This window comes from Neovison vison, chromosome 10, assembly GCF_020171115.1.
Source record: "Neovison vison isolate M4711 chromosome 10, ASM_NN_V1, whole genome shotgun sequence".
In the NCBI taxonomy this organism is placed as follows: Eukaryota; Metazoa; Chordata; class Mammalia; order Carnivora; family Mustelidae; genus Neogale; species Neogale vison.
In genome coordinates, this window is record NC_058100.1 from 53,755,398 (window position 1) to 53,767,436 (window position 12,039).

Here is a 12,039-nt window from a genome sequence, read left to right on the forward strand (position 1 = left end):
CAAAGCAGGTGCCTAGGTGTTTGGACCCAGGAAATCCAAGTGCCCCGGGAGCAGTAGAGAAGGAGTCCTTGCCAAGTGCCGGCCCCAAATGTCCACTTGTCACTCGCAACTTATTTTTGCCAGTTAATCCATCTCTAATGCCTCGATGGATCCGGGGTCATGAACAGAGCAGACAAGTGAAGCAATCAAAGCAAAAAATGGCAATTCTAGGTGAATCTTCAACAGCATTCTTAAATTTCAGTACAATCTTCCGTCCTCACCCTGTGAAGGAAACCATCTGAACAGTGGCCTGGTGACCCATCACCACTGTCAAACATCCAGACACAGGTCCAGTAAGCAGTGGGCTCCAACAGCCATCAGTTCTGTGACCTTAGGGAGTCTTATAACCATTTGCGGGGGAGGGGGCGGGACTCAGTTCATCTTCTGAGAAATGGCGATAATAACAGCATCTCCCCCCATCTTTTTTGTAGGGTTATTGTGAAAATCAAATCATAAACATGCCTGAAATCACAAGAATTCTGAAAATGCTGCCCAAACCCAGGAACATTATCAGGCTCCTCTCTTTTAAACTGTAAAAAAATAATCCTTTGTATTTGCCACTCCTCTCTGCAGAGTTCAGAGTCTTCAAAAAGCATTATTTTCTTGACAGAAACTGACCTTTTTCACAGACCTCTGTTAGGAAATCATTTGAAGAGGCCAGCAAATTTTTGAACAAGCCATTTTTAATCTGGGAGATAAACTAACACACTTATTCCCTACAGCCTTCGCCGTGACTTTCAAAGAGAAAATATTCTTGCGTTGTACGTCGTGACTTTTCTAGTAGCTGTTGCACAGGGAGTCCCTCCAGCTGAGCCACAGTCAGCTCAGTAGCACACAGAGGTCAGTGAGGGGAGCCCTGCTGAAGCCCAGCGCCCGAAGGATGCTACTTGGACTTGGTCTTGGATTTAGTCCGAGCTCTGGGTTTAGGGTTGAGAGGACCTTCCTTACGTTGTACCTCTGAAAAGACAAAAACAACCGGAGTATTGTAGTAACAAGATCTAATATTTACTAAGGACTTTTAACTTTAAAAAGCGTTCTTAAAATTCCATTCTGCCTGAGTAACTCCCAAGCTACAAACAGGCAGTGTGTGCAAAATTTGACTCTATGTTGGTTACTGGGATTCAGAATGCATTTTCCCCAATTTTTAAAAAAGATTTTATTTTATTTTTTTGACAGAGATCACAAGTAGGCAGAGAGGCAGGCAGGGGGTGGGGAGCAGGCTCCCTGCTGAGCAGAGAGCCCGATGCGGGGCTCGATCCCAGGATTCTGGGATCATGACCTGAGCAGAAGGCAGAGGCTTAACCCACGGAGCCACCCAGGTGCCCCATATTTTCCCAAATTTAAAGTGTAGTTAGTTAGTTAGTTACCTGAGTTCTGGGTCCTGGAAAAGAGGACTATGCGGTCAAGGAGAATAGAGAAACAGAAAGAACACTGCCGCCTTCCTTCTATAGATATCCCAAACTTGGCGGAAAAAAATTTCAAAGAGAGCTAGTATCCAACATCCTCCCACACCCATTCTGCACTCCTGTTCTGTCTCCTGGTCCCTCTCTCCAGTCTCCCGTGCACAGACCTGACTCAGGCCCGGCCCCGGGGATGGGAGCAGGAGGTCTCCAGCCATAAGCCAGCTCTCCCCAGCTGCTCCATGACACCAAGCTTCTCACTTTAAATCCTTCTGACTGGCTGCCTCCACCTCCATCCCACATACGGTCATCTTGTTCACACCCTTGTCTTGCTCTTAGTATCTCTCCCTGCTCCTAGCTCCTAACTGCAGGCTTCACCGAGATCAGAGTCTAAGCCACTACGCATCTTCCTAAACGTCTCTCTGGATCTCTGTCTTCATTTATAGCTCAGAGCACAGTGATTTGCTAATTATTAAAAACTGACACAAAAACAAAACAAATATGTCTTCTGCTCTGTCCAGATCTTCCCCTTGCCCAGCATGTACAAGCCTCTCTCCTTCACTGTACGTAACTGTCTGTTCTTCACCGCACAGCTCTCGAGGGAAATGTGATCTCGTGCTGGAAGTCACACACGTATGACGCTGCATGTGCCACAGGAGACTCACAGTGCTCGGGGTGGGGGTGGGGCGTCTGTCCCTAAGGAATGTCCAACTTCTGGATTTTCTGGAGAAAACGTTCAGGTCTCCTGCATGGCATGGGAAGGGCCTGACCAAGGAGCCGATTCCCCTAAGGTTTGCAGAGCCTCTCCTTCATCTCTGAGCACCCCCACCCCCAGCAATGACTCAAGGAATATTTGGAAGGAAGGTGAAGGGTGGCTATGTTTGTGTAGGTAATTGTTTATAGGATGGCGACTAATGCATATAGTTTTCCTCTGCTTAAAATTTTTAATACTTTCCATTCTGGATTTAACCTCATCCCCAAGATCTTTATGGAAATGGACAAAGATAACATCACTCATTCCATACTGAGGTAACCTCTCCAGTTTAACATGGTTACTTTTGCATGGTTTGCATATTTATTTTTCTGTAATCTGGAAAAAGCCTAGTTTTCAAATTATCAGGATAAAATTACACAGTGTAAGGTGAAAATTTTTTAAGCCATGAAAACTATCTCACATAAATTTAAGGGATTGTCATACCGGAATGATTAGCATCTTACCAGTTGAGAGGTAACAGAAGGAGAGAAAATAGACTTGGGCCATAGGGCGCTGGCTTAGCGACCGCTTTGGCTGGGGGCATAGGTGAAGACTGGGGTGACAGAGAAACAGAAGTCGCTACTCTCCCTGTCCTATCCTTCCACCAGTTGTTGTCCTGGGAACACACTAAAGGGTGAAGGTGAGAGCAAATATAACAAAACCAGCCTCCAATCCTGGGGATACTGAGAACTGCCCAAAGGCAGGTTATTGCACTAATTAGATATAAGAAAGTAAAGAGTTAAACTCGTTTTCCCATAGAATAATGGTGATTATTTTCATAGAAAATCAAACAAGTACCAAAAACCAAAGTCAAAATTCCCCACAAACCTCCATCAACCAGAGACATTGTCTATCAATATTTGGATACAATTTCCTTCTGGTCTTTTTTTTAGCTTTAAAAAAGTATGTTTTCTTGCATTTGATATTTACACATAAGAATTTCCGGGGCACCTAGGTGGCACAGTCATTTAAGCATCTGACTCTTGGTTTCAGCTCAGGTTGCCATCTCAGGGTCATTAGATCAAGCCCTGCATCAGGCTCTGCGCTCAGCGTAGAGTCTGCTTGGGTTTCTCTCTCCTCTGCCCCTCTGCTCATTCTCATTTCTCTCTGTCTCTGTGTTTCTCTGTCTGTCTCTCTCTCTCCCTAAGATAAAATTTTTTTTGTTTTTAAGATTTATTTATTTATTTATTTGACAGAGAGAGAGAGAGAGAGAGAGAGAGGGAGAGATCACAAGTAGGCAGAGAGGCAGGCAGAGAGAGAGGAAGGGAAGCAGGCTCCCTGCTGAGCAGAGAGCCTGATGTGGGACTCGATCCCAGAGGACCCTGAGATCACGACCCGAGCCGAAGGCAGCGGCTTAACCCACTGAGCCACCCAGGTGCCCCTCCCTAAGATAAATTTTAAAAAAGAATTCCCTGGGGCACCTGGGTGTCTCAGTTGATGAATCGTCTACCTTCAGCTCAGGTCATGATCCTGGTTTTCTGGGATTAAGCCCCACATCGGGCTCCCTGTTCAGCAGGGCATCTGCTTCTCCCTTTGCCCATCACCCTGCTTCTGCTCTCTCTCTCTCTCTCAAATAAATAAAATCTTTTAAAAAAATTTCCATGTCATTATAAACCATTTTAATAGTGGTATAATATTCAAGTATATTAGTATAACATAATTTATTTAACCTTTCTTCCATGATTGGAGAGGTAGGTGGTTTCTATTATATACAATGATACATCGTACATTTTTGTGCATTAATCTTTTTTTCTATATTTAGGATTATTTCCTTGGACTAGATCATCAAGAGTAAAAGTATTAGGTCAAAGGTCAAAGTAGATGCATGTATTTAAGGGATATCTATACATATGCTCAAATTATTACCTGAAAAAGTTATATTCCATCCACCCACAAGTATTATCTATAAAACAGTTTTCCCCTTCTGACTAGCATTACATTCTTTTGTTTTTAAAAATCTTTGCTAGGTGCATCTGGGTGGCTCAGTGGGTTAAAGCCTCTGCCTTCGGCTCAGGTCATGACCCCAGGGTCCTGGGATTGAGCCCCACATCAGGCTCTCTGCTCTGTGGGGAGCCTGCTTCCTCCTCTCTCTCTGCCTGCCTCTCTGCCTACTTGTGATCTCTGTCTGTCAAATAAATAAATTATTTCAAAAAATAAAATAAAAATATTTGCTAGTTTTAGAGGCTAAACTTGTATCTTAACGTTAGTTTCTTAGTCTACAATAATCATTTTGTTTTCTTTTTGTGAATTGTCTGAATAAGATAGTTATATAGTTAAATGTATGTGTATTCCTATGAAAAATATGAACCAGTAAATCAGTACTAAGGATATTAATATTCTTCTAAGATATTTGTTACCCAAACATGTTTTGTTTCATGAATATAACCTAAATGAAGCAAAATGAGAAAGCAAGCCTCACCTCTCTTTAGAGATTTTAGCGAATGTTCTATTGGCTTGATTTCTTCATCATCATCATCATCTTCTTCTTCATCTTCTCTGTCTTCTCTTTCTCCTTCATTTTCTTCTTCCCTTACTTCAAACTCCTTCTGTCTTGAACTCGTCAAAATAGTCTCTAATTCTCTCTCCAGGTCTTTATTTCTTATAAGGGCGTAATGAAGTTTCTCATTTACATCATCAAACTTCTCCTCTGCTTGTCTGGCTCTGCTTTCAACCTCTCTGATGGGGACAGAGTCCAGAGAAACACAACAAAATGGAAAGGTTTGAAAAAGTATCTTTCACATACAGGAACTCATTGTTGAGAAGAAGCAGTAGAATTAGCTAACTGCATCTGAAAGGTACACATAAGGGAGGCAGCAGTATCAATCCTTAAGCAAGAACTGGGTGGTAATGTCAGCATGGCAGTCATGCCGTGATTTAAGAACGCAATGTATTTATCAGCTCTTAGTGAAACCTGACTTGTGGGTATTTGGATCCATCAATAGCCAAGGAACCCCTTTTCCAGGAGCTAATCTTGGCTTCTCTTCATTGATGTGACCCAACAAACTAAATCCAATAGTTTCCCTTCTTTGCCAGCACCTCTAAAACCAGATTTTAGTCAAGAAAACTAATTTGAAATGCACTTCTTACTTCCTCGAGCACATGGTCTATGTCTACGTGGCTAGGCTCTTCTCTCGGCATTCTCGACCATCTTAACTATACCGCCCTTCCTATTCTTCGGCGTATATAGCATTCTTTCTTGCAGAGTATTGTCTCCCAGTTTCATTCCCATCTCTAGTTCATCTCTTAGAAACAGACTGGATGGATCACTCCTAACACCCTATTCCCCACCTACACACATTCCGCTTCCTCCACCTTCACTGTGGGTGAGGACGGTGTCTATGAGAACAGTAGAATTCATTGCCTCCAGCAGAAGATCTGGAGGTACTGATCCCACTAATAAGGATAAAAGAAGCAGAAGAAACAAAGGTAAATCGAGAGGTGTGGATTTCTCAGCAACACCTCCTGGCCAACAATCTTTGTAATTACCATTGTGGTGCCTCATACTCACAATAACTTCTCCTGTGTGCGTTCAATGATAGCCATTGCTTCAAGATACTTTGGGGCCAATGTGCCTTGCTTCACTGATTCTCTCTGACAAAGGAAATGTGTAGTATGAATGAACTGTTGAGTCCCAACAGTTAATACTCTACTTCTTCGGGATGTTCTGGACCAAATCTTCCAGAATTTTTTTTTCTACTGTCCATATTTATATAGTAGATGATTAAGCATAATCTTAACACCGAAAAAGAATAGGGACTACCTGTGGCACATAGCATACCGCCTTCCAAATTATTCATGCTACGGGTGGATAAAATTTAATTAGAATTATAAAAAATGCAGGGAAAATAATATCAACAAAAAGAAACAAGGAAGAAAGGGCTTAAAAATAAAGAGAAGGGTGAACATGCTCCTGTAATAAATCAAGTTAATGATAAAAGAGATTAACTCTATTCTTCTTATTGACTCACTTCATTAAGTTCTTAACACCGCAAAATCCAGTCAGATCTTTCAGTTCCTTAGGAAACTTCATAAATATCAAGACAGGGAAAATATGAAGGAAAAAACACCTCTTTCATTTATTTTGACTCTGAATACATTCCAGGAAACAAAATAAGAGGAAGGTAAAAGAAGGTATTTAGAAAACCAAAATTATAAGCATATTTAAAAATAAGTATTATACCATTTTCCCAGAGCTGTGCACTTCTTTGTTAACTGAAGTATTGTTGACACATGCTGCTTCATTACTTTCAGGTGTACAGCAGACCGACTGGACAAATCTCAGCATTACGCTGCGCCACCACAGGTGTAGCTACTGCCTGTCACCACAGAGTGCTACTTGCGTCACTGGCTATATTCCCTATGCCCTACCTTTCATCCCCATGAACGTATTCATTCTATCACTGGAAGCCTGAAACTCTGAGTCCCCTTCAGCCCTTTTTGCCCAGAACTGTGTTTAAAATCTCATTTATCCATGCTTCCCAGCCTGAGTCACGTAAAAGGTAAGCCCCACATTATAGATGGAAAGGGAGACGGAAGAGGGAAGGCAGCCTGCCATCCTCACAGAAGGATCTAGTGGGGTAAAGCAAACCCCTCATCGAGGCCTCTTCCTTCTCCACCACACATCCCAGTGTACCCTGCTAGCTTTTTCTAAAGGAAAACCAGAGAAAAGAAACGATGTTAAACATGTTCACTTTTACTCTCGCTCTTCTACTCGCTTATTTTCCCAGTCACCTATTCTCCTCTTTCTGTTTTGCTCCCTTTCCTTGGGTAGTTCGTTTGAGAAGTAAATGGTGATCACTGTCCAGCCTGGACCCACACATGCCACTAACTTAGCTGTTCTTTGAGCCCAGAAGAATGGTTTTCAGAGCAGAGGCTTCTAGAACTGGAATTCCACGCATGGTTTCTAACTGTATGAAACAACTTGATCGGTGGGAACCAGAGTAAGGCAGGACTGTACTCTGTACATGTGATCCTTCAGACTCCATGGTCACTCAAGATATAAGCCGTGTGCCCTGGAGCTGCGTGGGTCTGGACTATGCGGGTCCGCTTACCTTGTACCTGGATTTTTTTTACAGTCCACTACTATAACGCATTTTCTCTTCCTTATGATTTTCTTAATAACATTTCCTTTCTTCTACCTTACTTCACTGTAAGAATACAGTATATAACACATAGAACATACAGAATGTGTGTTCATTCACTGTTTATGTTCTCTGTAAGGCTTCGGGTCAACAGTGGGCTGGTGATCGTTAACACTGGCCTCACGGCTCTTGCAGTACCTGCCTCAGCCCCCCTCTTGTTTGTGCCAATCTGCTGTAGCTTTGCACACGGTCTCTGACTCCCATTCTGTCTTTGGCCTTTTTGACTTGGTCTTCCTCATGTTTGACTCTACTTATGGGCTTCCGACTGGACAGTATCTCTACTTTGGGTCTATCTCGGGGTAGATCTGGCTCCAGGCCCAGCTCCTTGGGATCCAAGCACTGACAAAGCCCCTCATCAACTTTGGACCAATTCCAATGGCCTTTCCCTGCTGCTGTTTTAAATAGGTAAATTAGTAGCTGCTCTGGTGTACTCTGGTAGGTAAGAGGGAAACGCAGGCATCTAAGGGCCACCTTCAGCCCAGTAACAGAGGGAAAGGCAGAAAGTTTAATCTTCTGTTAAAAATACTGCTGATGCCCCCAAGTCTGGCCCCTGTTCATCCTTCCCCAGTTCACAGGTGATCCAGCAAACTCTCCCATCTCCCTCACAGCAGGAATCTATGGTGTGAAGAAGAGCCTGAGAGAGACTGTTCCAGACACCTTGTTTGTTGGGGTCGCTGAGCTGTAGGCAACGCTACTCCTGCGGTCAAGCCGCAGCACCTGGGGGCCAGGGTAGCTCCAAGTACTTTTGGTATTGCCTCTGGGAGAGCTGGTGTATTTAGTCACCCCCTGGCTCCTCCAGCCAGCTGAGATGTTAGAGAATTCTGGCTGCTTGTCCTGCAGCAACAGTGTCGGAATGATTGTGACTCAGAGGAGGGTCCCAAGCGGTGCTGTGCGACAAGATTCTTGAATTGGGCTGCATCTGAGGCAGAGCAGCCTTCTCCCAGGAGGGGCAGCGGCAAAGTTGGTGCAACTTACTGGGAAAACCAGTGAATCGGGCCCAGCGCCAAATTGGGCGTGACCATTTCAGGCACAGCAGGCCAAGTCCTGTACATGGGGTCAGAAATCCTTACAAAGCCCTACCTCCCAGCTAATTGAGGAGCGTTTTGCATACTGGATGGTCCAGCCCCATTATGGTGAACACCAGGCATCAGGTAATGGTATGAATGAGGCCAAGCCCCTAGTCTGCCCAAGCCGGTGGTGACGTACCACCTCTCCCGCTGAGCTATCACTCCTATCTCAATGCCCAGAAAACCCCATCCGGAGTCACCTGCAGAAGGCGTTACTAACTGAAAACTCCATGCTCGTGTCTATAGCTTCTCAGGGGTCTGGAGCCATTTATCGCTAGACACCTGGGACCCTTCTATCTCTTGGAGCTCTCCAGTTTCACAGCTCAGTTCCCAGCGACACGACAGGTTACACCTGCACGCCACAGGCTTTCTGCTTCCCGAGCCCTTCTTTTTTCCTTTTCCTCCCTAGTGTTAATCAAACGTACTGCCTCCTGGGAGTTGTGTTCTTAGAGCAGCAGGAGAGACTGCTGCCGCCTGAAAGGTCTGGTATCCCTGCGAAATGCTTATTTATGTCCTTAGGACCAGAGGCTATCTGGCAAAAAAAACCAAAGACCTTCAGTGATCTAGAGTAGCAACATCAGCAAACTTCCAGAGCCTGGAGATAGACTTCCTGGGCCACATCGGCCTCAGGTGAGCTAGTCACGTGGCACCACACCATGTCAGATGGAAAGGTCCTGGAGAAGAAGCCCCCCACCATCAAAAACAAGCACCACGCCCCCCAACCCCCACCCCAACTATAGGCTGTTTTCCTGCCTGCTTCCTACCTGTCTTGAGGATATTGGGAAGGTTTGACCCTGACTCCTAGCCTGGGTGGCACAGCAGGGGAGAAACTCTGAGGCAGGAAGGCTTAGGTGGGACTGGGGCGGTGCTTAAACAGTTAAACAGTGCTGCCCGTTATCTCCGTTTTCCTTACAGGGCTCACAGCCCTGCTTTCTCTTACATCCTTGCCTCACCCAGTCTTAAAGACTGATAGGCTAATAGACTATACGGAAAACTTGTTGAAAAGATGGAACTTGGGGAGAATGTGATTGCGACCCCTCTCGGCACTGCTCTCCCCCCAGTCTGCAGCGCCTCCCTGACTCTCCACATGGTTTCTCCCAGCTCTTCCTACAAGACTTGGAGCCTATTTCCAACAACCTCCCTGGATACACATCCCCGCAATCTGCCTCCGCCCTGGGCCACACCTCTGCCTCAGTCATCCCACTGTCGTCTGCTGCCATGCTCGGTCCGGCTCCCACCCCTCCACATGCCCCTGACAACCCAGATGGATCAGATCTCTAACAGTCAAGTGGTTCTTAACCTTGAGGCTGAGAAATTTGACTAAGTCTATGGATTTCTGGTTCCTGCCTCCCCCGCAAGGACACGCACAGTAGAAACATACATGCAAAATGCTATATGCCATTTCGGGGGATTGATGGGATCAAGGCATGACAACCTTCACAGAGAGACATATCAATCTAGAACTGAAATCTAGAACTGACTTAAGTCTACCATAGTCCTAGAACTTTCTGTGGAAGAATTTTAAATCTGTTTTCCTGCTGAGTTTCTAAAGTTTTCCAATTTCCCAATAATTCTTGTGTTCAGAGGTATATGCTAATCACAGTTCTCAATAAAGTCTGCTGAATGATTCATTTAAAAAATAGGTCAATTTTGACAAAAATATTGTTAAATTAAGGAAGGCAATGAAATGATAATTTTAAAATGAGGTTCAGAGAAGAGAATGAGAAGTTTTTTATAAGTTAAGGTGAAAAACAAGAGTTTTCCAGAAATGATGCTGGAAAGAAAAAAAAATCTGAAAAATGCATTATGTAGGAGCTCCTGGCCCTCCTGGAGCTAAAAGTTATGTTAAATCCATATCATTTTTACATAATGTTAAATTTCTTAGCTTTTTTCTCTGGTTTTCAATTTCCTACTCGGGTTTCAGATACATACCCAGGAAGAGAATATATTTGCTTCAAATAGAGGTTTAGAATAAATATTTTCATCTTTTTCAATTACTCGAATGAGTTTTTCCTCCTCCTCGGATGTTGAAGGCTTCTAGGGCATAGAAACACAAAGGACCTGTTAGCGAGCTGGTGTGTGACTCAGTGGCTCCAAGTTCCCTGGAGCAATATCTGAAGCTTTAATCTTCCATTTGCGTTAGTCATCCAACAAGCATTTTCGAAGGTGTACAGCAAATACCGAGAAATTAGTGGGGATGGGGAAGTGGAGACCAGGGGAGACAATGGTGAAAGAAACAAAGAGGTGTCTTCCAGACCCCAGGAATTCACAGCACAGTAGGAGAGATGGACCAGGAATTAATTACGGTATGCATGATTGGTATGTTCCAAAAGATTTGTGCACCCACAAAAGGGCCCTAAATTCTGCCTAGACACTCAGGGAAGTTTTTACAGAGAAAGTGATATCTGGAGACCAAACAAGATTTTGTAACATAGGGGCATCTGGGTGGCTCAGTCAGTTAAGGGTCTGCCTTCAGCTCAGGTCATGATCCCAGGGTCCTGGGATCGAGCCCTGCATCGAGCCCTGCATCAGGGTCCCTGCTCTGTGGGAAGCCTCTTCTCCCTCTCCCACTCCCCCTGCTTGTTTTCCCTCTCTTGCTGTCTCTCTCTCTGTCAAAAAATAAATAAAATCTTATTAAAAAGAAAAAAACCACTTTGTAACATAGAAAGGAAAGGGCCAGAACTAAGGCCACAAGAGGAAGAAAAGAGGAAATGCATTACACATTTAAAAGGTATGACAGGGGTGCCTGGGTGGCTCAGTGGGTTAAAGCCTCTGCCTTCGTCTCAGGTCATGATCCCAGGGTCCTGGGATCGAGCCCCGCATCGGGCTCTCTGCTCAGCGGGGAGCCTGCTTCCCCCTCTCTCTCTGCCTGCCTCTCTGCCTACTTGTGACCTCTGTCTGTCAAATAAGTAAATAAAATCTTTAAAAAAATTTTTTAATTAAAAAAATAAATTCTGTATGACAGAATTTAGTGCCCAAATAACACTGTTTTCCATTTATTTTGTGCCTTCTATATCCCAAGCACTGTACCAGAAATAAACAGAAAATGCTGGCCAAAGAGGCTTAGATATTGTATAAAATTTTTCTTCTGCTGTCTAGCATGTATCATGGGTCTAGAGGACCTAGTCACAGCCTGGGATCATGCCAACATTTAAACTATTCAGAGAGAAGAAACATCAAGGAAGTAAGTAAGTTAAGACAGTCTAGAGAGTGTTTGGTGATCTTGAGTTCTGAGAGCCAAGGACAGTAGTAGTCAACCCAGGAATCTGCAAGGGCTCTTATGCCAGACCAATCTGGGTTTGAATACTGGTTCCACCACTTAAAGCTTTCTGACTTAGTATAAGTCAGAGTCAACCTTTATGAGCTTCTTCTTTATAAAATGGGGCAGTAATTTTTACCTTGAAGTTGTGTTGTACAGATAAGAAGTAGCACATGCAGAACATACAGTTCAAGATAGGTACTCAATTATTTGTAGTTATCATTGTATTTTTATCCTCCTCCTCATCATCATTACCATTATAAATGCCCCAGAAAGGGTTGTATTACTACAAATTTCCCAGAAGGTGTAGAGACAGGGTTAGGAGAAAGGCGGTGCGGAGACGGGCCTGGGAGGAAGAGGAAAACTGCCCAGAATGGAA

General features: G+C 44.1%; 1 protein-coding gene across 1 annotated transcript in view; it reads right to left on the reverse strand.

The window, feature by feature from the left end:
• Positions 1-807: 807 nt before the first annotated feature.
• AXDND1 (axonemal dynein light chain domain containing 1) overlaps positions 808-12,039 on the reverse strand; it is a 112,300-nt gene continuing 101,068 nt past the window's right edge. The window contains exons 23-26 of the mRNA XM_044267314.1: positions 10,334-10,438; positions 5,702-5,784; positions 4,613-4,869; positions 808-996 (exon numbers count right to left, since the gene is read on the reverse strand). Of these exons, the coding sequence (XP_044123249.1) occupies positions 923-996; positions 4,613-4,869; positions 5,702-5,784; positions 10,334-10,438 (519 nt within the window). The 3' untranslated portion in view covers positions 808-922. The remainder of the gene's footprint in view (positions 997-4,612; positions 4,870-5,701; positions 5,785-10,333; positions 10,439-12,039) is intronic.